The sequence below is a fragment of the Myotis myotis genome, unplaced genomic scaffold (assembly GCF_014108235.1).
Source record: "Myotis myotis isolate mMyoMyo1 unplaced genomic scaffold, mMyoMyo1.p scaffold_m19_p_7, whole genome shotgun sequence".
Taxonomy (NCBI): Eukaryota; Metazoa; Chordata; class Mammalia; order Chiroptera; family Vespertilionidae; genus Myotis; species Myotis myotis.
This window is the reverse complement of record NW_023416379.1, coordinates 82,418,271-82,444,026: the sequence shown is the minus strand read 5'-3', so window position 1 is coordinate 82,444,026 and position 25,756 is coordinate 82,418,271. Positions and strand designations below refer to the sequence as shown.

The following is a 25,756-nucleotide window of genomic DNA, read 5'->3' as shown; positions in this document are numbered from 1 at the left end:
AGCTTCACACCCTATGTGTTCACACCTGTAATATTGTCCTTCCCTCATCGTGTTGACTCTTACTCATCCTTCAAGCCCAGCTTTCTCACCAAGCTAATGTGCAAGAAAATGAGCTACAAAGAATGGGGCATATAAAGACATGTACAGAAATAATTATAATATCTAGTAGATAGGTTTCATAAGAGAGAAGTAATTACAGTATGAAGATTAAAGGAGGGAAGTTTTATTTGGAAGATTTCAGAGGAGAGGGAAGATTTGTTCTAGGCCTTGAAAGACATAGATGGAAATGGTGGCTGTGGTGTTCTGGTGTGCAGTGAGGGTGTGTGGGGGTGTGTATGAATCAGTACTCCTTGGAGAACGTGGTGTTCTGTGAACCTGTTTTAGGAGTTGGGGCTGGCTTAGGAGTAATAAGCCATGTGGGCTCTAGCCCCGCCTCCCTCCCTCCCCCCTCCCCCCCCCCCCCCCCCCCGCAACCCTTTCTCTAACTCAAGCAGCTCCATTCTGGTCTGCCTTATGCATTAGACATTTGGTCTCAATCAGGGGTGATTTTGCCTTTTGGGGGGGACACTTGACCATATTAGGGGACATTTTTTGGCTGTCACAACTAGGGGTGCTCCTGGCATCTAGTGAGTAGAGACAGGGATTCTGATAAACACCCTGCAATGTACACGACAGCTACCCTCAGCTGAGAATGATTTGGCCCAAAATATCACTAGTGCTGAGGTGAGGAGTCCCCGAGTTAGACAAACACACAGATTTTACGCCAAGGAAAAATTCTACAGTTAAATCAGAAATTACAGGTGGAAGCCAAAGCACAGAAGCAGCAGCGTGCTGGTCTTGCTCAGGAAAAAACAGTAGTTCTGTGAGGCTGAACCCTATAGCGTGGAGATAAGGCTCCAGAGAGATGGCAAATTCAGAAAACAAAGGTGGGAACTCTGAACTGGCAGCATTCCCATTGTATTTCATACAACACCATGGGGCTGTGCACCTCGGGGTCCTGCCTGGAGGGTACTGAGTGCAGCTGATAAGCTGGTACTGTGCTTTCTGGAGAAGAGATGGTATGCAATTACACATTTGCTGCTCAAGATTAGATCATATCCGATGAAAATTTCCCACCAACCACGCTGAGGAAAAGTGAGGGGCTGGTTTTTAAAGCTATCATCATGATCAGAAAATAGTTATTGGGGCAGACTCAGTGCATTCAGGTCTATTTTAAATATTTTACATTGACCATCTCAGTGTTTCTCCTCTCTTGTAAAGTAGGTACCATTATCACTATTTAATGGACGAAGGCCTGGGAGTCCACAAGGTGCCCCACCTTGCCCTGCATTAGGACAAGGGCACGTGGCTGAGTTGGGATCACAACTTCCCGAGACTAGACACTGTCCTACTGAAAAGAACAGGGTGTAGGCTCATTATTCCAGGACTGAAGACTTGGCACAAGTCCTTTCTTCTTCTTTTTTTAAAATCCAAATTGGTGGGCATTCCTTCAAGTAGAGGAATCACTATTTAAAATCGGATTTTTGTGTGGCATCGCTAGGAACAGAGAACGACATGGAGGAGAAAGAGAAAGAGCTGTGGGTGAGGAGGGAGCCCTTTGCCACTGTCATGCAGACTTGTCCTCCTGCGTAAATGAGGGATTAGACTAAGTTCGCGGCTCCTGCTACCCTTCGCCCAATAAAATCTCCAGTGACATTTAAGAACTTATGCCACTGCCTAGAGCCCAAACCCAATTCCAATTTAGTTGCTCTAGAGTGAAGCCCTGACACCTGGTCTTCTTAAAAAACCAAACCAAAAGGGTGACCCTTTCTTGCCGCCAGGATGGAGAATGCTTCAATACTTCCAGTTGCTTCTCTACTTTGGTCTCACCTCAGTCCCTGAGGCAGGCGGACTCCTAGTGGCACTTTATAAAGTGTAGCTGAATGGATAAGAAAAGAAGACCCATATATATTCTCTCCAGGGAGACCCACCTCAGGACAAAAGATACACACTGACTAAAACTAAAGGGATGGAAAAAGATATTTCATGCTAATGGAAAGGAAATAAAAGTTCTGGTAGCAATACTTATATCTCATAAAATAGACTTTAAAACAAAGGCTATAGTAAGAGGCAATGAAGGACACTACATAATGACAAAGAGGGCAATCCAACAAGAGGATATAACCCTTGTAGACATTTATGCACCCAACATAGAGGACCTAAATATGTAAAGCAAATCTTGATGGACAAAAAGGGAGATTGATAGTAATACAGTCATAGTAGGGGGTTTTAACACTCCAGTGACATCAGTTGTTAGATCTTCCAGACAAAAGACCAACCAGAAAATGGTGGCCTTCAATGACTCACTAGATCAGATGAATTTAATTGATATCTGCAGAGATTCTATCCCAAAGCAGCAGAATATCATAAGAAATAAAACCTGAAAAATACACACGAACATGGAGGTGACATAAAGTGACACAAACAGCACAAGACGGATTTCTATTCAAGAAGGGAAAAAGAGTGGTCTCACTTCTTTATCTCTTCCTCATGCTATTTGGCTGCAAAACTAACATTTCAGACAGCGCACAAGCATGCACAATAACATAAGCTTAAAAGCGTAAGTGGGGCAATTGGGAAGAGGAGACAAAGAAGGGAACGGTGGAATCTGAGGCTGTCCCTCCCTCACCAGTCACTCGGTGCTCCTGCCGTCACACCTCTGTCAGCCAGCCAAGAAGGGGCTGACACCCTCTAGTAAAGATTCAATTGCTTTATGAGTAATCTGCATGAGATGAGTCAGGAAATAGGGTAGGCAGGGCCAGGAAGAAGTTTATGAACTCATTTGGGAACCATCCTAGCTTCTGGGCAAAAGGGAATTCGACTTCATTATGTTTTACCACCATGCCCCCTAAGAAGAGCTATGATGACACTATCAACACTGTTGTCCTTCAATTCCCCCAACTTGTCAATACATTCCTGCACAGTCAAAGCTAGTGTTGGATATAGAAAAACGAGAAGCTATGCTAATAATAATAACTATTTTTACCTCTACTATTACTACTCCTAGTAGCAGCATTAATACTACAGTAGTCCCTCTTTATCCGCAGTTTGCTTTCTGCTATTTCAGTTACCCACAGTCAACCATGGCCTGAAAATATTAAGAAATATTTTGGAAAATTCCAGAAATAAACAAATCATAAATTTTTATTGCACTTCAATCTCAGTAGCACGATGAAACCGTATGCACGCTGTATGTAACAGTACAATTAGATATTTAGAGAGAGACCATATTTACATAATCTTTATTACCATATATTATCATTGTTCTATTATTAATTATTAATGCTAATCTCTTACTGTGCCTAATTTATAAATCAAACTTTATCATAAGTATGTATGTCTAGGAAAAAAACAGTATATCTAGGGTTTGGTACTCTCCACAGTTTCAGGCATCCATGGGAGGTCTTAGAACATATACCCGTGGATAAGGGGGGCAACTGTATTACTTCTGATACCATTATTATTAATATCATAGTTGGTGTCTGTTGATTTGAAAAACTGCAGAAATCCCTCCCTATTCAACAGACCCTCTCCCCTTAAAGCTAGAAATCCTACCTTTGCTGATCACTTCTTTCTGTCTTATTTCTTGCCAGAGTGTTTTGAAAATAACACTATGTGTTTCTGAGACGAGGTAACACGTTCAGTTCCACATGTTTGGGGTGAATTAGTCAGCTAGATTGTTTCTTACTGGCCTGGAAAAATGGTTTCTGAATCACCTGTAGAACTTGGAGCAAAATTGCTGCAGAGAGGGGGCAGTCAGGGTGGGGGAAGAAGGGCAGGGTGCCCAGAGCAGAGGCTAAACTCATCAGAGTACTGATTTCTGCAGCTCCCCAGGCGGCCAGCCCTGTGACAGGAAACCCATTGTTCTGAGGCCGCTGAGCCCGCACTGGGCATGGGGACAATCTGAAGAAGTGGTGGCCACGGAGAGGTCTCTGAGCATCTGCACCGCAGACTTCCTGGCTCGTCTGCCAGAGGGCGATGCTTTTCACCTCTCACCCTGGAGAGCTTATGCGCTTTCCCAGGAACTTTGCAAAGCCTTTCTCCCAGCTGGCGGTTCCTTCAGGATGCCCACACCTCCTCTTCCTTCACAATCAAGGAAGTGACTACGCGGACCAGTGTCAACATTCCAGCACTTACCAGATGCCTTTCCCATTCTTCTGGGGGCTTTAAAGTCCAATACAAACAGCAGCTGAGATGGGCTTTACAAAAGAGGCGTGCTCGGGAAGAGGTGCGTGCCAATCGATCATTATTTTGTATTTCATAATTTAATATGGTCGGATAGCAAAGGCTTTGTAAAATAAAGTCTCCACCATCACGGATGTATTTCAAGGGGGGAAGCCACACTTCACTGGAATGATTTTTTTAGGGTAAATATGGACACTTAATACTGTCATTTCTGAAGGGGAGGGTTGGGTATTGTTATATGAGGGCTTGAGGCGGAAAGCAGGCTCTGCCTCTGTGCACACTGCCGGGTCAGTGCGCCCCAGCCCTGGCCCACCAGGCATGGAAAGAGAGTTTGGCCCAGATAAACACCGGTCTTGTGACACGCGGCTTGAAGTGAGTCCCAGTCCTTTGCCTTTTCCTATTGTGACAACTGTGACTAAGTCATTTAATTTGGATCCCAATTTCTTTTTGAAAACTGGATGGAAAAAACCCTCCAGCTTCCAACTTGTGGTCAAGTTTAAAATGTGATTAAAAGTAATAACGTGTTGTTGTTGTTTTTTTTTTTTTTTTTTTTTAAAAAATTGGTTTATCACAAACTGCTATGGCAAACAGAGTTAGTACTGCTATTTTAATTTATTAGGAGTAGGATTGTCATTCACCAGTGTAAACTGGGGGGTGGGGGACTTCAGTTAGATCTCAGATCTAAAATGAAAGCAAACGGTTCAGAAATGGACATGAGACAATTGAGAGGTAAATAGGCCTACACAGGGAGATAAAAAACAAACAAACAAAACAAAACAAACAAACAAACCAGAGACACATAATTAGATAACATAGAAGAAACTGTGGATAAGAAGGCAGAGAAGTGAGAAGAGACATGGAAGGAGAAGTTCCAAGTCAGACTCCAAAGCAAAGGTGCTGACCTCACCCTTCGCTCTTTGCTGAAATTGGAAAGGCTAGGAAGGTTGGGACAAGCTTTTCCGTAGGCAGCAGCCTTCATGGGCCTAAGTCATCATGTCACTCCCTCTTGGATCTTCTCTGCCAGGATCTTGACGACCCAAGCATGACACATATGCACATATGTTTTTGGAATTTTGTTCTTGAATGGCTAAGAGAGGGGTGGCCTCAAGCCTAGTACTTTTTCACAGTCTGAAGTCTAGAAAGAAACGCCCATTGAACATTTCCTCTCCCACCCACGGCATCTCCCATATTTCCTTGGCCACGAAAGGGCATCCGACATTCTTACCTGGAATGGTGATCTCCCCCTCCTGCTTCCATTCCACTTTGCTCCAGTTCACATTGATCTCACTGCAGCAGTTCAGGGACACGGGACTGTTGTCACACGTCACCTTCATGTCTTCACTTGCAAAAATTCGGATGGGGGTCACATTAATCTTTTTTCTGGACTCATATTCAAAAATATCCATGGTCAGTTTGCAAATATATTCACCTGCATGGAATACACGGAAGCATTCGTTACTATGAGTAGATTGCTATTGATACTTAGAAGAAGGACAGCCTCGGGGCATGTGTCATGACAGTGCTTCGAGAAACATCCTTTTCAAACGCATCTGAGACTTGGTCTATCAGCCCTGAAGGAACGTTCAGGAAGTGCGAAGGCCAATGAAGGTACTTCTGATGGCACAAGGCCATCTCACTCTTGTTTCTTACTGGTAAGTAAAACGTGTGGGGGTGACAGAGGTGGGAAGGAAACACTGGAAAGCCTTGGAGAATTGGAAGACTGGGTAACTCTGGCATTCTACTGAGCTCTGTGGCAAAATCAGAATCCACAAAGATGTGATAGTACCCAGGTGTCTGCCACCCAACGTCATTCACAGAAAAAGGTCCCCCTGTTAGCCTCTGGACTCTCGGGGGCTTATTAAATTCTAGTATGTCAGCTTTAAGACTTGTGCTCTGAGGGTGCTGGGGAGAGGGGCAAGGAGGGGCAGGTAGAAAGGATTGCAGTAGAGGACAAGGAAATTTTGAGGGGAGGTGATGGAAATGTGTACTCTTCCGATTAGGACGATAGTTTCAGAGGTACACATAGATCAAAACTTACTAAATTGTTCGCTTTAAATATGCACAGTTATTATATGTCCATTCTACCTCAACAGAGGTGTTTTAAAATTTTTAAAAATTAAGAGCATAAGTCTGGTTTTTTTGTGTCAGGTTCCAAACTCCTAAGTTTCAGTAAATGTGGAAAACTGTGCTTGTCTCCCAAGACTAATTTGCTTGGCTTGATATGCCATGGGATTGACTTTCAATTTGGAAAAGTCGAGCTCGGTGACTCCTTTTTGAAGATGAAACGCTCTCTACACGTTCTTAAGTCTGTTCTCTCAGAGCCCTTCATCCCTTCCCCCGCCACCCCACCCCAGTGAGTTACTGGGCAGACACCCACCCGCGTCCCCCAGGGTGATGTTGAACACGGTGAGGCGTGACACGGAGGTCAGATTGTTGAGCACGGTGGTGTACACCCAGAACCGGCTGCCGTTCTGGATGTTGGCGTGCTTCCCCACGTGGTGCCAGGACACGTTGGAGGACAGAACGTCATTTTCGCACACCAGAGTTACCGTATCCCCTTCAAAGATGATTTCTGGTGTGACAAAGAACCTGGTTTCATCTGGAAACCCAAAGAAAACAATTAGTAGGGTTCCAAAGCAAATAAAGGCAACTACTACTACTCACCAGACGCCACTCCACAAGGTTCTCAGGAAGTCGCCACAGCATCTCATCTGTGATGCTCCCTAGATGGAGGCAACATGTCCTCCTCCCTCCATCCCTGGGCAGCTGTTCTCTGCGGCCCAAGGAGTGAGAGCCCACCAGTTTTGCACGACTAGGGACACGACTTCCAGTGTGGGGTCTTTGCACACTTAAGAGTCCCCAGTGGCAGTAATGGGGATCCCAAGTATATTTTTAATATTTCAAATAGTCTGGCAGAAAATTGCAAGCTACCTTGGGAGGTGACTTAGGGGAACAGTAGCTATTGTTATTGTTTTCACAGTAAAACTCTGGAGAGCCATTGCATGATGTAATCCCCTGGATAAAAACACACAATTTGTTATTTCTGTATGTCCTTCTAAGGTGGCCCTGTTTTTACACAACAGGCGGTTCTCCCTCTAAGTGGTGCCTTGTGCATGTCTCTCCTGCGGTCCATGAGGGGAGGGGTTGGAGGAGCTGGGGCAGGAGGCACTATGAGCCTCTTTTGCATGGGCTTCCTGCTCAGACCAGACTTCTCCACACTGTAAACGGGGAACTCAAACACCATACAACTCATTTCGGGTGGTCTGATGTTCTGCTCAAAATGTCAAGGTATCTAAATATTTCTTACCATTTATTTTAGGTTCCTCTTTAGGTTTAAGATTTTTAAAAAGCACATTCAACCATTAGGAATCAAGGCCACCTATGAATAGTTAGCACAGTGAACTGGCTTTGAAGTCACACACACTTGTGTTACTTACTATAGTCCTGGAGCAAATTATTTGCCCTCTCTAAGCCTCCATTTCCTCACCTGTAAAATGAAGATAGTAATATTTGCCTCAGGGAATATATACAGATGAAATATGTGGAACACACTGGGCTTACCATAGAAAAGGTACAATAATAGCGCCCTCTTTTCATTACTATCATTGCTAATAACTATCACCAGTAAAACCGCCAGGATCATATGGTTGTATAGAACTGATCATAAATTTATTGGCAGTGATTAAAGAAAGGGATGTCTAGTTAAGGGACCCTGCTGATTAATCGAGGATCACCAGAGGGTTAACATATGACAAAACCAATGGAACTGTTCTAAAGATTGCCATCAGCTTTTTGTGTTTCATAAAGACAGATTTTAAAATGGGTTCCTGTCCTAACCGGTTTGGCTCAGTGGATAGAGTGTCGGCCTGCGGACTCAAGGGTCCAGGTTCGATTCTGGTCAAGGGCATATACCTTGGTTGTGGGCACATCCCCAATAGGGAGTGTGCAGGAGGCAGCTGATCGATGTTTCTAACTCTCTATCCCTCTCCCTTCCTCTCTGTAAAAAAATCAAGAAAATATATATTTTTTAAAAAATGGGTTCCTGATACCAACTCATTCACTCAGCATTTTTCTTTCTTGTTCTCTTCCTCTCCCCTGTCCCTCAGATACAATTTTGTAAAAGCACGCAGTCACTTGAATTTTTTGATATTTGTATTCTGGGTAAACGCCACCAATACTATGGAGAGCAGGGCGGTGTCTGCGCACCCCATAAGTTCATGTTTCGTGGTCTAAGGCTGAGTACATCACAGACTCACATTCTGGTCTGTGAAGGAGGACAGAGATGGATGTAGATCCTCTGCAGAGAGGGGAGTCGAGTACCATTCCCAATGACTTCATTGCTCTTTGGAATAATAAGCCATGGATACTAAAGCACCTTTAGTTCTGGACTGACAGCCACTGATCAGTAAGTCTGCTGCATTTTATTCATTTAAATGTCTGACTATCCTCAGCGCAACTGAAATTTTGGGGGAAAAATAATAATACTTGAAGAACACCTATGCAAGAAACTACTCCTCTCCTATTCCCTCAGAACAATAAATAAACATAACGTTTCAGGGGTGATATTAGGGGTGAAGATGTGGCATTGCTAAAATTGCTTCTGTGTGAGTCCACACTTTTAGGCCACTTATTCCACCCCCCCCTTTTTTTTTTCAACTTTCTGGGTTTCATTAGTTTGTTCTGAAATTTTCCCTTATTTATCCTGAATTTTTATTTTGCTATTTTATCTTGCATCTGTTGCAGCACTTTCTTACCATTGTGTATATCTCTTTCAATATTTTATTTTATAAAAAGATCCGCTGTTAAAAATACCAGCAGAGACTGTAAAGAGAAAGAGCACAAACCTGCTGTGAGGACAGCCTAACCGCTCAGAAGGGCACCCTGCCTCACAGTTGTGCCCTTGGCCCTCTTTGCTCTGTCCTCCCCCACGGTGGACCACGCTGCGCCAAAGAGGAACTACCTTTACTTGGGAACCATGGGCCTGTGTTATCCAGGACATCTACCAGCCAAACTCCGGCCTGCCAAATCTCTGCCCAGCCAGCTCCCCTTGCTACCCCTTGGGCAACAATATAGGTCCACACCTCCTAACACAACAGAGCCCAGCACTGTGGCCCATTTGTAAAATGTAGGAGAACATCTAAAATCCCAGGACTCTCACCACTGTTAAATGTGATCCAAAGCAGGGGTTCTCAAACTTTCCTGGGCATCAAGTCGCCTGGAGGGCTTGTTGAAACAGATTTGCCCCGCTTGGTCTGGGGTGGCCCCAGCAATTTGCATTTCTAACAAGTTCCCCTGCAGTGCTGATGCTGCTAGTCTGGGGCCACACTTTGAGAACCACTGCTCTAAAATAACAGCGGCCCTCTATTTAATACCAGGGCACTTCATGAATATCCCAACCTGCACCACCATGTTGGTTGTATTTTTTGGCTATCTTGGGCCTGTTACAGTAATTTTTAAAACCCATAATGGCTCTGTGGCCTCCTTGCAAAATCTCTCCCCTGGCAACCTCTCCCCTAGCTACAGTGAATTAGCCTTGTTGAGAGGCTCTGCACCAGCCTAAGGCAGGGAGATGGCACATAGACCTCTATGCTGGGGACCGGAGACTCTCCTCACAGGGGACATCACAATGTAATTTCGTAGATTTCAGCATAACAGTAAACACCCTTGTCATATCTAAATGGAATCATTGCACAGGGGAAAAAAATGTAGCGACATCTACTTACTACTAGTCACTGCTTGGAAGGAAGTGAAGTCCATTTTGTAGGTCTGATTGAGGTTCTGTGTGACCAGCTCATTCGCTCTGTGCATTACTCCAGGGGATGGTGTTGTAGTTCTGATTTCATATGCCACAACCACACTTCCGGGCCTGGACGGAGACCACGCAGTTCAGTAAAGCAGTGACTGACCTGGAAGAGTCTAGAGCAGCGGTTCTCAACCTGTGGGTCGCGACCCCTTTGGCGATCGAACAACCCTTTCACAGGGGTCGCCTGAGACCATCCTGCATATCAGATATTTACATTACGATTCATAACAGTAGCAACATTACAGTTATGAAGTAGCAACGAAAATAATTTTATGGTTGGGTCACAACATGAGGAACTGCATTTAAAGGGCCAGAAGGTTGAGAACCACTGGTCTAGATCCTTATGGTTTATTTGTATGAGAAAACAAAACGGCAGGAAGGGTTCACTGATCTCAATGTGTTTTCGAACTCTAATGGAAAGCCTGAGGCAGGGCGTGGACACTCCACTGTATGCAGACAGGTAACATAAATAACAAAATAGCCAGACAGGGGTGAGTGAACGAATCACATAAACTGGCCATAGAGTGGCAGCCACATGCAGAGAGTTGTCATACAGCCATGCTGGCCCAGGGTTGCCAGGGAAGCTTAATGTAAGTGAAGCAAAAATCCTCACTGTCTCACATTCTTAAAATTTAACATTGGCAACCAACTGTTTGAAAAACTGTGTAAACCCTCTCAGGTCGGCCAGGGTGCACAACCCTAGGGGGCACCACCCACATTGCAGCAGCCTGCACCTGTGGTCCTGGCTGGCCAACTTTTCTTGAATAAATGCATCATTGTGTGACATTATTTCACTTTTGTATTTCTGAACTCCCTAAACTACAAACTTACCCCATATCTTTGTAAAATTCTTGTGTGCATAGAATGAACATGAGTCCTTTTTCACCTTCCTTCTAAGTAGCTGCCTCTGTAAGGAGTGAGCTACAATTCTCAGTATTTTGGCCACTTTCAGCCCCAGCATTCTGCCCCTGTTGAGTGTCCCAGATGACACCCCTCTAACGGGCTTTTCCTCCTTCACTGATGTGTTGGTCTGTGCCATTAGATAGAAATGACCCAACTACAGCATTCTTACCTGAACCCGGTCACAGTCACCAATTTGAAGCCAGGTAAAATGCTGTAACCTTTCCGGAACTGAAAAATAAAGCAGACAGTGTCATGTAGCAAGGTCCAATGACAGAGATGTCAAAGATTAGAAACAGGGTAAAAAGCACATATTCCTGTTCACCCTGAGAGAAATCTCCTCCTGTGTATGTTGTTAGCTCTGGCATCAGCTGATCTCTGAAGAAGTCATTCCTATTATCTACCTCTGAAATTCTATGTTCTCTAAAAAGCCAACACCAGGTTAAATGTAGAAACATTTACTCAGGAAAACAACTAGGAAAGAATATGGGGGGCCTTGCTGGTGTGACTCATTGGTTGAACCTTGGCTCATGAACCAGGAGGTCATGGTTGGATTCCCCGTTAGGGTGCATGCCCGGATTGAGGGCTCATTCCCTAGTAGGGGGTGTGTAGGAGGCAGCTGACCAATTATTCTCTCTCATCATTGATGTTTCTATCTCTTTCTCCCTCTCCCTTCCTCTCTCTAAAATCAATAAAAAAGTATGTATTCAAGAACAAAGAATATGGGAGAGACAGCATGAAGGCAGAGAGAGCCATTTAACCCTAAGTGGGAAAGAGTGGGAAGGAAGGTTGGATGAAACCATCCTAGACTGCGTGTGGGAAGGTTCGGGAAGGCCTTCAAAGCGGTCTGTATCTGGAAGATGTAGACCTTCTGAGCTCATTCATTAGTAGTGAGCAACAAGCACTGTCATGGCCGTCAGAGGCAGCAGCTGGGGCCCTTGGTCAATTACATTCCCTGCAGTTGGAGATCTAGGAGGTACACTCTTAAGGCCACCACACTGCCTCATGCCTCACTTAACATATTGCAGTGCTGGTTGAGCCAATGTGGTTTATGATGATGTTTTTACCAAAGTTCGTTCCTCTGAATACCAACCCTATAGGAAATTCAATTTGACTCAAGTCACATGTACAGGACAGATGCGATGTGCAAAGCACTCTGTACCAGGTACCTGCATGGGGGGATCCAGAGTTTAGTATGTAACTCTCTTCCTCAAACATACATGATTTTGCATGTGGTTGTGTGCATGAGAAGGAGTCTCATGCTGTGTAGAACTATTACATGCCAGATATGTAAATCAGATGTCCAAGAGCTCTACGGCATCAGCACTCTAACATGGCACCCATGGAAAATGATAATATTTGTGTGGCACGCCCAGGTCAGTTCCTGACCTGCTCCTGGCCTGAAGCAGGAGCTCAGCTGCCCAGAGAGTTAGGGAAGTGATTATCTCAGGCTACCGGTAATAATTTGTGCCATACCAGTTGGGATGGTCTATTCCAAATAAGTTAATTCAAGTAAAGCATTTAGGTTTAGATAAAGTCATCCAATGTAATGCACTGACAATAGTGTCTGGCACAAAGTTAACACTAAGGGAATAGTCTCTATTTTCATGGGAGTAAATTTAAATCTGGCTTAAGTGTAAATGCCTCTGAACTGTTAGCATAGAGTGATTTGGAACCCTCTCTGCCAGTCTTAGGCTGATCTGCCCAAAAGATGTTAGTAGTTTCATCCATGTGCTGTGTGAAGACAAATAGAAATGTACCATCAAGTGCTTCTAGATCATGCTCTTGGGTCTCTGAATGGGTTTCAGTTAGTTTACCATTATGTCACCAAATTGTATCTGAATCAATTCTATCCTGAAAAGAAGTCCCACCTAAAGGTCAAGAGGATGTCCAATCATCCCCTGAACACTGATTTGAGCTCTTCTGAATTCATCATCCCAGAAGTACAGGAGTAATTTTAATATCCACATTCATAAATTCTGTCAGATCCAAGCAAACTATCCACAGTCAATGCAATAGATTTAGTGCAGCCAAAAGTTTGTTTGGTTCAGAGGCCGGTGAGGCCAAAACCTACCGCTGTTTCCAAGTCAGTCTTGTAGGACCTATAGAGGGCAGAGGAGGTGTTCCTGAGGTCCTCTTGAAAGCCCACGTTGAGTCTGACTGACATTCTCAGGGTTATGTCTGAAAAATAGGGGCAATATTTAAAAATCTCATGTTAGCCTTTAAGAAGACACAGGACACAGAAACATTTGCTTGATCTGATACCAAATAGCCACTCAGCAAACGAACATTTAATGAGCAGTTACTTACCTCTCTGGAGCTGGCAAAAAGGTCCATTGGGAGGCAGCCCTTTAAGGCAATTGCAACGCCCTGCAGGGGCGTTGTCATGCTCTTGACAAGTGAGATTGTGAAGGCACTGTTCCCGAGGCCACCTGTAGCCTGACTCACAGGAGCACCAGATTTCATTTCCAGTAGGTCTGCAGACTATCGTCAACCAGAACAGGGAGGAGAGAGAAGATGGTCACCACTTTTGCATTTATAGACTGCAAGTATAGACTAACTCCACTCCATAGTGCCCTTCCGAGAAGTTCAAGAGTACTGCATGAGATTCTCATGGCTCCTGTATGTATCACCATGCTATTAGGCCTGAGCATCTAAAAGATGACTATTCCAACTAGCCCAAGGCATGCCTACAATGGTGATATGAGAGATTTCTGACATCCAGTAGCCAGCCTCCAAGATGGGCCCTGCCTCTCCCTGCCTCTGGGTATTCACACTCTCATGTAGTTCCCTCTCATATTGTACTGGGGTTGGTCTGTGTGACCAATAGATTATAACAGAAGTATTACTTCTGAGATTAGGTTATAAAGACACTCTGGCTTTCACTTTGGTGGCTCTCTCTCATTCTCTCTTGTACCACTTGCTCTGGGGGAAGCCAGCTGTCATCACATGAGACCATGTCATGACATTTCACAAAACCACAGAGTGAGGAACTGAGGTCTCCAGCCAACAGCTAGTGAGGAACTGAGTCTGCTGGGAATCACATGAGAGAGCTTGGAAGCAAATTTTCCACCCCTAGTTGAGCCTTCAGATGACTGCCCCTCTGGCTGACAGCTTGACAACTTCATGAGAGACCCTGAGCCAGAGCCTGCTAAGCTTTTCCCAAATTTCCGGCCTTCAGAAACTGTGACATGTTTGTTGTTTGAACGCTAAGTTTTGGGGTAGTTTGTTACACAGCAATAGATAACAAATGAAGAGTACAAGCAAAATTGTGCCTTTTACATTTCATGTCAAATGTGAGCAGCCCAAACAGACTCTGATACTAAGGGGACACTGAAAACAGAGAGCTGAATTTACTTCTAAAACTGGACTAAAGTCAAATCACCGGGAGCTGTTTTTTTCTGCAGACGGGCACCTGGGCAAAGACTCAGCAGGGTGACCCTCCAAAAGAAAGCCGTGAGATAGGAAGAACAACTGAGTCCCAGTGAGTCCTTGGATGCTGATGCAGCCCTGTGCTCTGGAAGGCGTGGGAGCTGAGCAGAAGCTTAGGGATCAGAGGGTGTCCAGGCTGCTGGTGAGGGTGGGGATCATTGGTGGGGGAATTTGAAGGGAGCCAAAAAGACCCCCTTGTCAAAATCTCTCTTTTACTGACCTGAAATCCCACTGCGAAAGCATTTTTTTGTTTGTTTTTTGAGAGGGATGTGGGGGTAGTATTTGAAGAACTTTTGACGCCCATGTAAAATACAAACTTGCTTTAAGAGGATGACAAAAGCTATCATCACCAGACCGCCTACCACATTCCAGGTATTGTTTGGTGCTTTACACACACTGTCTGGCCCTTAGTTTTGTTTGCTCTTATTAAAAAATGTCTTCCTTGAAAGGATCATCAAGTAAGCTGTTGGAAGAATGGGCAGGGAGAGGCATGGGAAGAGGGGAATGGAGAAAATTTGGGGGTGCTTAGATATTAGTTTCATGTTCAATAAGTCTAATTTTCATTGCCCACCCATCGCATCCACTCCTTTCTGAGGTCAACTCTCTCCAGCTTTCCCCTCTGGTCCTGAGGTCCTTGAGCCACAAGCTCTCTCAGTTAACTATCAGGAAGTTGTCACCCCTTCAACATGTGAATAACCAGTCTTGCTGGCAGGATAAATTAAGCTTTCCCAGGGCATTCGCATCTTAAAAGAGAAACTTGCTAATTTAAATTGTAAATTTGTTAACCCAATTTGTAAACTTGGTTAACAAATTTCTAAAATGGCATAAACAGTGGAGCCCCTGAAATCACACCTCCTCTAACAGAGCCAGACAAACCTAGGAGACTGTCTTAATATGTCTATACTGAGTGAACATAACATTAGCTCACAATGAAAGTTCAAGTGTTAACAATCACAACCTGTTCGACAAAAATGAACAACTTATATTTGATACTTATTGGTACATTTTGTTTACTAGAGTTGCTTTCTAGTACTCAAATAAATACCAAAGGTTTCCATTAAAAGACTATTGGGAAGCAAAACAAAATTGACTAAAAATATATCAAATTATTAATTGTTCCCATAAATAGGGGAGACAATTTTAGATGCAGATCTGTGCTGAGTGGAGACATAGAAAGATGTTTCCTATCTTGCTGCAACATAACTGGTTTTGTGAAATGTTCTACGGAAGAGTCCTTTTCATAAATACATTTGAGGAACATTGTGGGTGACTCACAATGCATTCGATCAGAGAACCTCATGGTAACTCAAGGAAATTAATGCTAATGCAGAATTTGGTGGGGAATGGAATCCAAAGGGAGCTTTAAGGCAGCTCGTTCAGGTTCAAGCAGCATATATTAAGAGCTAAAAATTAATATGCAGACTGACACTGTGATAGACTCTTTAAAATATTAGAATTCAGAAAGATTTTAAAAAATAAGAATTTTATTCTTGTTACTATTTTAGAATAAAAAAGCCCACATCTTAGTGCTTTGCAATTTACAAAGCAGTAACCTTGTATAACATAAAGGGCAATCACATCTCACAGCTGCTATGGCATAGAGGTGATGGTCCCCTGAGACATAGGAGAGCTATCATGACCTTGGAAGGGAGTCAATGACCAGAAAGTCCAATCCCATAGTCTGGGAGGTCCTGCTTAATGCCTTACTGCTGACCTAGGCATGTACCTGGTTCCTATTTCCTGACCGATGATGCCAAAAAAGAAGGGAATTGCTACTTATCAGTCTCCTGAACTCATGCTTGCCATATCCACTGATTGCCCAGGGTAAGAGGATCCAGTAGTTTTCATGGCCATATCTTGGGACCACTTTGTGACAAGCAACAACCAAACCACTAAGTAAACATGCGGTCACCATTTAAAATAAGCAAACTGGCTGCAGAGTTTACCAACAGGGATTTCATCTGGAAGGCAACGAAGTAATAAAATCACAGGTCAAGCCTGTTGGGTCATTGCACGTGCCTACTCAGTATAATTTGCTCTAATGGGAGGAGCTCAGAGAGCCCTTCCTTGATAAGCCTAATCCTCCATTCTGAAGCAATGGGTCTTTTACTTACCTGTTGTCACCTCTATGCTCAAAATGTTGGCAGCGGGGTCAGTGTCATTGCCTTGAATTGGGAAACTGAGGCTGTTCAGGTAAGCTTTGATAGGATCCAGGAAGGAGGCATTTTCAAAACTGATCTCAATATCAACAGTGTACTCTTTCGCTGTAGGATGACTCGTGGCAACTGAAATGAAACATAAGAAGGGCTGTGAGAACTTAACTGTGGGTGGTGGAGGGAGAACACCGTAGACATTTCAGCACTTAAAGGTGGTGACAGGAACATGTGGATGCTGGACACATGCACATCTGCCTTTAAGAATTTCTAGAAAAGCCCTGGCTGATTTGGCTCAGTGGATAGAGTGTCAGCCCATGGACTGAAGGGTCCTGGGTTCGAGGCCTGTCAAGGGCACAGCATGCAGGAGGTGGCCAATGTTTCTTTCTCTTTCTCCTCTTCCTCCGTTTCTCCCTCTCCCTTCCACTCTCTCTAAAAATCAATGGAAAATTATCCCTAGGTAAGGATTAAACAACAACAACAACAACAAAAGAATTTCTAATAAACTTTTTAGAGGAAAAGAAGAATTTGTATACTGACCACCACCAAGTCCCTCTCATGGTGATTCTTCTCTACAACTTTACTATTTAAACCAAGAAGGCAACTGATCTGTCTGGTCTCAGAGCAGTGGTCTCTGGCCATTTAAGAGATTCACAGGCTAAGCTCAGGACTTGTCCTTCCTCTCTGTTCCCACACCCTTCTTCATGTCCAAGGCCAAGGACCTCCGTGTGGAGAATGAACTGTGATGGGACAAGAATAGAAGCAGAGAGACCTAGCACGCAGGCTTTGGCAACAGTCTTGACAGCAAATGCCAATACATGTCCTGACTCACCAGGATGACTCAATATGTTTCAAACACCATTGAATTGACATGCATGTATTTCGAGAGCTGGACTATGCAAACTTGAGACCTCTGGGAAAAGTCATCTAGCTAATTCCCTTTGCTCCTAGCCTGGAGTGGCTTTCGGTTTTTACTCTGTGTTTCAGAATATGATAGGTGTTCCACAATAGCAAAGTTGGCAAGTTGGAAAGTAAAGTGAAAGCGATCTTCATTGTTTTTCCAAATTGTCTTCAGGCTGGCTGACTGGCTATCATTCTAGATGCATCTGGTCCCCAATACATACATGCCCACTGCAGGCAGGGCAGACAGTATATGTATATCTATATGTCTATGTCTATGTCTATGTCTATGTCTATGTCTATGTCTATGTCTATGTCTATGTCTATGTCTATGTCTCTATCTATCTATATTCTTTCATAGTTTCCTATATGACACCATGTCTAGCCCACTAGCTGTAAGCTCCTCAAGGACAGGAACTGTTTCATTTCTCATGGCCTTACTCACTCCATCTGGCCTGGAGTCACCGCATAATAAGTTTAACCTGTGACTCTGAGTTGAGTCACAGATCCACCTCTCTGTCACTGCCGGAATCCTTGGCTTATTCTTGGTTGAAATATATAACTGGAGCAGAAGCCATAGACTAGTTAGAAGCTAATGAATAACCTTCAAAAATTAAGAAAATTTTTTACAGACACATTGAGAAGGCAAGTTGTGTTCTATTTTATTTTGTCAGTCAAGTAAGAAAAAGATAGGTAAATACCTACAAAGCGATTACCTTAAAATTTAAGTTAAATCTGGACCTCTGATGCATATTTTACCATACAATGAAAAATTCTACGTCTATTTTCTAAAAGGGCAAAGAATGTCTCCCATAAAATTGCAAGATTTGCTTTCAATGTTTCCAAGGATTATTTATGTGAAACACTAAAGTAGAGTAAGTTTACTATGGGAAATTCCAGTTGATAAATGTTTATGGTAGAAAATCATAATGTTTGTTCACTTACAGTTGCAAACTATGTTTGTCTTAGCATGTTGGTTTAAGTCACCAACCTTGTTGAGAATTATTTCATTTTTGGCATCATTCAACTTAATATAATTAACACAAACTGTAAAAATGCAGATTTTCTTAAAATTAAGAATGCACTTTGCCCTGGCTGGTGAAGCTCAGTGGTTAGAGCATTGGCCCACATAACAAAGGGTCTTGGGTTGGATTCTCATCCAAGGACACATACCTGGGTTGTGGGTTCACTCCTCACCACTCCCAAGTTGGGGTGTGTGCTGGAGGCAACCAGTCAATGTGTCTATCTCACATGGATGTTTCTCTCTCCTCCTCCCTCCTTCCCTTCCACTCACTCTCTCTGAAAAGCAATGGAATACATATCCTCGGGTGAAGATTAAAACAACAAAAAAGAATGCACTTTAAGGTGTATTTTCTCCTTATAAAAATATCTTTCCTGCAGAACAGGTGACTTTTAAAACCCAATCTCAGTCTGTCATGATACTATGCTGTTGCTTCAAATTTCCTGGTTTTCTCTTTTTCTGATTCTCAAATGGTTTTGCAATGAAAACAAGCTTTGGGGTGGTGGTCTGGGGGACTCCTTATCTTAATTTATGTGATCTGAACTCTAGACACAGTATGTTGCCCCTGGGACATTTGCAAGGAGGGCAGGTCTTCCTTAGAGCACATTCTTTTTCCTGAAAAGTAATGCAGCAATATTTATACCCTCCAGAGGATTCCTAGCTCCAGGATCCTCTTTGCTGTGGTCAGTCGAATCTCCTCCCATGAATGTAAACAGGATTTCCTGGACGGGAGCTGCTTTTGAGATGAATGAGGTCTATAACAATCCCATATCCCCCACTTCATCATCCGCATTGTTGCATCCCAGGGTCTGATCACAGCATAATGTTATTGTCTGTCTGAGGGCCCTGTCTACCTCCCAGCCATGAGCCCACCACTCTGTGCTCTTTGCAGACTTAATTGCAGTACAAGCATGGGCCTGGAAAGCACGTGGTGATTCATGGATGTCATCACTCCCCACTGAAACCAAGGCAGTGAGTTCTTCCGCTGAGATCTTCCAGGGAGCTGAGCCAAAAAGTTAAAATGCTAAGAGGAAAGTTCCTGTGCCTCTAGCGAGTCCCAGTCTATGGGATCTGTGCAACTACTAATAAGAGCACCAGTCTCTAAGGCCCTCTGTCCCTTATCCACCTTTTATGTTCACTAACTTCTAAAGGAGTTTCAGAGTAACCCTTGGCCCGAGCATCACTTCTCCCTGATCAAAGACTGGTAATTAAGAGAATCTCTAATAGAAAAGGAAACATCCTCTCCTTCAAAATGGCCAGTTCTTCCAAACAGGCTGAAAAAATAAATAAATAAATACCCTAGTAACTCAGAAGGCTTCGGGCTTGCCATTGGGAATCCCCTATTCCAGTGTCGCCCACACTTGACTGATGATTACACCCACCTAGGGAATTCTACACACACAGATATGTTGGAGCTTCAGCCTACCTGAGCCAAAGTAGAGTCTTGATGGGGGAGGCCCAGAAATGTGAATTTTTCCCAATTCCCACAGGTGCTTCTGGTGATCAAGCAGGTTTGGGATCTAACATTTGAATCCAAATGAAGAAACTGAGAAGGTGATCTTGGAGAACCAATATGAACCCATAAGTTTGTTCTTGGCTTTAGCGTGGCTTTTTGTTTTCAACACCGTCTGCTGGTGCTCCTATGGGGGAACAATCGTGCAGTCTCCAAGCATATCTGCTTACTCTTATGTTTCCTCTTTTGCTTTGAGAGAACTGACACTTGCTCACCTCTTTCTTCAGGGATACTGAATAGATCCCAGATGATCATAATGATAGTAACAATAATAACAGCAGCTGCCATTTATCCATTACCTGCTGGGTTCGAGGGCCATGAGAACAGTATGCAAACCCCCATTTTGCAGATGACAAAACTGAAACCATATGGACAGCAAATTTTAGAACTAGGATTTGAAGCTATATTTTTCTGACTCCGAAGTTCATTTTATTTTGACAATATCCTGCCATGACTCAAACAGGAGATGATAATAAAAGTGCCCACTTTGTAAATCTTAAAGGACCATAAAAATATGAGGTATTATTGTTAAATGTGTCTTTGGGAAATGTGCAATTCCCAAAGTATGTTTTGAAATAATATTAAACTCAAAGGCAAAATTATTAATGATAAATGGAAGAATTAGCTAAAACTTTGCTCCATTTGAGTCAGCATAATAAATGTCTTAGAAATCCACGGTGAGGAAAGACACAATGACCCACCACCATTGACATTTGTGGATTTTTTAAAAAATATATATTTTATTGATTTTTTACAGAGAGGAAGGGAGAGAGATAGAGAGTTAGAAACATCGATGAGAGAGAAACATCGATCAGCTGCCTCCTGCACATCTCCCACTGGGGATGTGCCCGCAACCCAGGTACATGCCCTTGACCGGAATTGAACCTGGGACCTTTCAGTCCACAGACCGACGCTCTATCCACTGAGCCAAACCAGTTTCGGTGACATTTGTGGATTTTGACACTGACCCTTGCTCAGTTGGTTTGTTCCTTGGTTTATCTATATATATAAAAGCCTAATATGCTAAGTGTCTGACTATTCGACCAGTCGATATGATGCGCACTGACCACCAGGGGGCAAACGCTCCTACTGGTAGGTTAGCTTGCTGCTGGGGTCCGCCCGATCAGGACTGGGCAAGACAGTCCGGACACACCCTGGAGCCAACCTCCCACGGTCCCTCCCTAGCCTCTAAAATATTTCTTCTAATTAATTTATTTTCAATGTGCATGAATCCATGCACCGGGCCTCTAGTTGATTTATAAGTAACATTACTATATATTGAGTGGCTATTTCCAGGCATTGTGCTTGGTGCTGGGGACACAGGGCATATTCTGCTCACAGCCTCAGAGAGGCTTACAGTTTGAATAGAAATGCCAATCTCTGCCTCTCCCCTGTCCCAAACCTGAGGACTTGCAGGAAGTGATTCTTCTGTCCTGCCTCAGCTACAAGAAACCAGGGGGAACGGCAGGGCTGTTCCCCCACCCCTCTGTGGGTGTGTTAAGAGGCTTCCATACTCGTCTGCTGCCCCTGGGCCACCTGATTCCAGACAGTTTAATGTGTTTTCTTTTTCTTGGCTCCTGTGCCCTGGTGTTGTTTGTCTGAATTTTTCTGACTCACTGATGCCCCAGTGGAAGGTAGCACATTCCAGGTGTCACCCGTGTCACAGATGGAGGCCTATCTGCAGGCCCAGAAGGCACAAACCAGCCAGGATTTCCCCTCTCCTTCCCCATAAATCATTGCCCACCACACAGCACTTATCTTAAAGAGACCTTTCTGGAAAGTTGGCCACAAACTGAGACAAGCAGTTCTGTCTTAGTCACAGCTGTTAAAGCAAACAATACTACTTTTGCCCGGCAACTCTAATAGGAATTATGGCTTCTCAAAAGTCAGAGCCAAATTAGATCCATAAATTAATCTCCCACCTGCAAAAGAATGAAGGCTGCTAACTTCACCCACAAGACATGAGCTTGGGTGTGGCTTTCTCTTGAGCAAAGGGGACAGTGCATCTTTATCACTGGGTTTGGCTCTCTTGTTTCTCCCCCATAGTTAAGCGATGGCTGTTTTTCTGTTTTCTTGGCATGTTCTAGTAGGTAGCAATTTGGCAGCATCATAGTCAAAGTTCTCCCTTTATATTTTAGAAAGGTTTGTTCTCATAGGGGTCAACCACCAGAACCCCTGACTCTGGCTTACCTGGCAGGTGTGGATGGAGGAGAGGGGGAAGCACTGTGTCGTAAAACACTGGGTTGTGCAGTCTGGGGGAAAGAATCCATTCTACTGACTAATCATCTTCAAAGGATGAAACAGATCTGCTGTAGACTTTTTTTTAAGGGGTGGGGATGAAATGCATTGTTCATTCCTCTAATCTATGAAAATCATTGGTGCTTTGCTTGAGCCCAGATCAAAATGTTTGAAGAAAGAAACTTTAGTTTTGCAACTTAAGCGTGGTTTTTATGCTTGAGACATTTCCACATGTCATGTATATTGTAACTCCTGCAGCTCCATGCCTCCTGCTTGTGTAGCAGTGTATGGTGAACACTTGAAAGAGAATGTGTGTATGTGTCTGTCTTTTTAAATATGTATAAAGCTGTTGTTTTCACTCCATGTCACTATGTGATATTTCATATGTATGGTTATACTGATAATAATGGGTTTTGTAAGTCTTTTGACCATGCATGAATAATAATAAATGTGTATGGCTGGCATGGGTAAAAAAAAACAAAAAACAGTCAGCCCCATATAAAGTTCTTTCCTGAGTGCAGGGAAGACAGTGGTCCCACTGCTCCTTGCTCTACAAGGGGCACCAAGAATCATGGGATGGAATCTTACAGGCCAGAAACATAGGTTGAGAACTGCGACTCTTAACTCTGAGCATGGACTTTGAGCCAGAGAGAGCTGTGTGGAATGCCTTCTTACCTGGGCAGGCATTAACCTCTGTGAGCCACATTTTGCTCATCTGCAAAGTAGGAGTAATATTATCTCTGCAGAGTTGTTGTTAAGGAGTTGGATACTGAATGCAGATCCCTAGCAAATTGTCTGGCATATTGTAACCATTCTGAAACAGCAGATAGAAACAATAATACTGATTTTTAAAAATGTAATGAGCCCTGGTGGTGTGGCTCGGTTGGTTGGAGTGTCATCCCATGTACTGAAAGGTTGCTGGTTCAATTCCCAGTCAGGGCACATATCTAGGTTTTGATTTTGATACCCAGTGGGGGTACATAAGGGAGGCAACTGACCAATGTTTCTCTCTCTCTCTCTCTCTCTCTCTCTCTCTCTCTCTCTCTCTCTCTCTCCCCTCCCCTCTCTCTAAAATCAGTAAAACATCCTTGGGTAAGAATTAAAAAAAAAATTAATGATTCTATTCTTTGCCAGTGTCTGCTGGTAGTTTAAGCAAAAGTTGCTATTTCCATTAGGTCTCAGCTTGGAGAGTGTTAAACAAACAAACAAACAAACAACACTAATCAGAGATTGAAAGAAAAAGCACTCCAGGTATTAAAGGTCAACTCTGAAACCAAACTCAAACACCAGGCTGAGAGCACCCGGCTTTTCATCTTGCTCTGCCACCACCAGGGCCTGCTCGGAGCGCTGCCTGTCACCTATTATCACAGGAAAGATTAAAGCCATGAAAACCCTCAAATCTGTTTCTCAACCTGGAAAATGTATAGCATTTCCTGGACCCAGATCAGAAGGACGCGCACACCCAGGCTGCCAGGGCTGTAGAAAGGCACAGGCGGCCAGCAGCCCAGGGAGGTAGGAGCCTCGCTCCCACTGAATAGGTGTAAAGGTAAGCTCCCGCACAGGGTTAGGACATCCTGGATCTCTTTTTTTGAAATGTTGTCTCCTACTGGTCTTTCCTTTTGAAGCTGAATTAAAACCAATGAGGACTCTTCAGTCCAGGGCTGAGGGTACATTCCCAGTCACATTTGGAAGAAACCTGGTGTGGACAATTTCCTAAATGGACATAGGGGACATATTTGTGTGACTTCTTACCAGTAGCTTCGACTTTCAGTCCCCTATGAAGATTACCCTTAAGACTAAATTTCAGGTTTGTTGACAAACCTCCAAAATAAGATGTTTGTTCCCACTCCCGTTTCTACCTGTGGCCTCCACATCCCCCAGGCACCCAGGTTTGTGCTCCTGGGAGTTCACCTGGACCATCCCTCCCCTTCACCCCGACATCAGATCTGTCTCCGGGTCCCATTCGTCCACTTCTCAAAATGCCATTCACCAGGGCTCCCTTCCTCCTTTCCTGTCTCACCCCAGGGGCTGGAACCAATGACAGTCCGCACTGCTGAGCCTCCTCGCTGGTCTCCCGGGCAACCTCCTCATCCAGTTCACATAGCCAAACCCTCTGGCTGGCTCTCCCTTCAGATGGCTTCCGTCAGTCCCTCCTCTCTGCCGGCCTCTCGGTCTAGATAGAATCTACTTCCTGGTGTCGTCAGGACATAGTTCTTCGACCCCTTCTTATTTCCAGGCAGATGTGCACTCATTCCTGCTCAGGCCTCTGGGGCTTCTGTGCAGGCTTCTCTTCCCAGCAGAGTCTTACAACAGTTTTCCTAAAATGCTGACTCCTGTGTGATGGCATTCTTCCTGACTCTAGTGGTTACATGGGAACTTCTCTGAACCAGGGCTATTTCAAGCTCTTTCTAATACAGTATTGGTTTTTTTTTGTTTTTTTTTTAAATATATTTTATTGATTTTTTACAGAGAGGAAGGGAGAGAGATAGAGAGTTAGAAACATCGATGAGAGAGAAACATCGATCAGCCACCTCCTGCACATCTCCTACTGGGGATGCGCCCGCAACCCAGGTACATGCCCTTGACCAGAATCGAACCTGGGACCTTTCAGTCCGCAGGCTGACACTCTATCCACTGAGCCAAACCGGTTTCGGCCAGTATTGTTTTTATAAGTAAATTAGTTGACTTTGTTTTTAGCAAATAAAGTATTAAAACAAACAAAAACAAATAAACCCCCAGATAACCCAATTAACATTTTTAAAAATAATATGTACACAATATTGTTTATTCCCCTCCACAATGCTATAATATAATAGAGGCCCAGTGCATGAATTCTTGCACATTGAAAGGAAATTAATTAGAAGAAATATTTTAGAGGCCAGGGAAGGACCACAGGAGGTCGGCTCCAGGGTGTGTCTGGCCCATCTCCCACAGTCCCAATCGGCCGACCCCAGCAGCAAGCTAGCTTATTGGTCAGAGAGTCTGTCCCCTGGTGGTCAGTGCGCATCATAGCAACTGGTTGAATGGTCGAATGGTTGGACACTTAGCATATTAGGCATATATATATATATATATATATATATATATATAACGTGTGTGTGATAAATGTGATACATATAGTACTATATATGTAATACATTATTTGGTGTACATATCTATTTCTATGTATATATGTGGTTTTGTGTGTTAGATGTGACATATATGTGTGTGTGTGTGATATAAATATATATCAAGGGCTCAAGAAGTTATATAACTGAGCAAAATGAGTTAGGAAAAAGTCCACAGTGTTCTCAGAATAAATATAAGTATTGATCCAATCTTTAAAGACAATTCTATCCCAAGCTCTGAAGACTTGGTCCAGTGTCTCAAAAGAAAATTTCTTTTGAGAATTCTCTTTCTCTCGGAACCACTGTTTGAGCCTTTCTGGTGTTAAGGCTCCAGAAAGGGTGCTGAGCGTATACATGAAAGAGAATACCACGCTGAGAACCAGAGCGCAAGGCTTTCAGCCCGCTAACTTCACACACCAAGCAGAACAGACACCTCCGTGTGGCCTGTGCAGCATGTAACCCTCC

General features: G+C 43.7%; 1 protein-coding gene across 5 annotated transcripts in view; it reads right to left on the bottom strand.

Moving 5' to 3' along the window:
- The window catches only part of ADGRF5 (adhesion G protein-coupled receptor F5), a 105,105-nt gene that overhangs the window by 21,569 nt on the left and 57,780 nt on the right, over nt 1-25,756 (bottom strand). For all 5 annotated transcript variants that reach the window (XM_036317030.1, XM_036317031.1, XM_036317029.1 and 2 more), the window contains exons 4-10: nt 16,474-16,644; nt 13,238-13,411; nt 13,002-13,108; nt 11,100-11,158; nt 9,948-10,090; nt 6,602-6,823; nt 5,450-5,653 (exon numbers count right to left, since the gene is read on the bottom strand). In XM_036317030.1, coding sequence (XP_036172923.1) covers nt 5,450-5,653; nt 6,602-6,823; nt 9,948-10,090; nt 11,100-11,158; nt 13,002-13,108; nt 13,238-13,411; nt 16,474-16,644 — 1,080 coding nt within the window. The remainder of the gene's footprint in view (nt 1-5,449; nt 5,654-6,601; nt 6,824-9,947; nt 10,091-11,099; nt 11,159-13,001; nt 13,109-13,237; nt 13,412-16,473; nt 16,645-25,756) is intronic.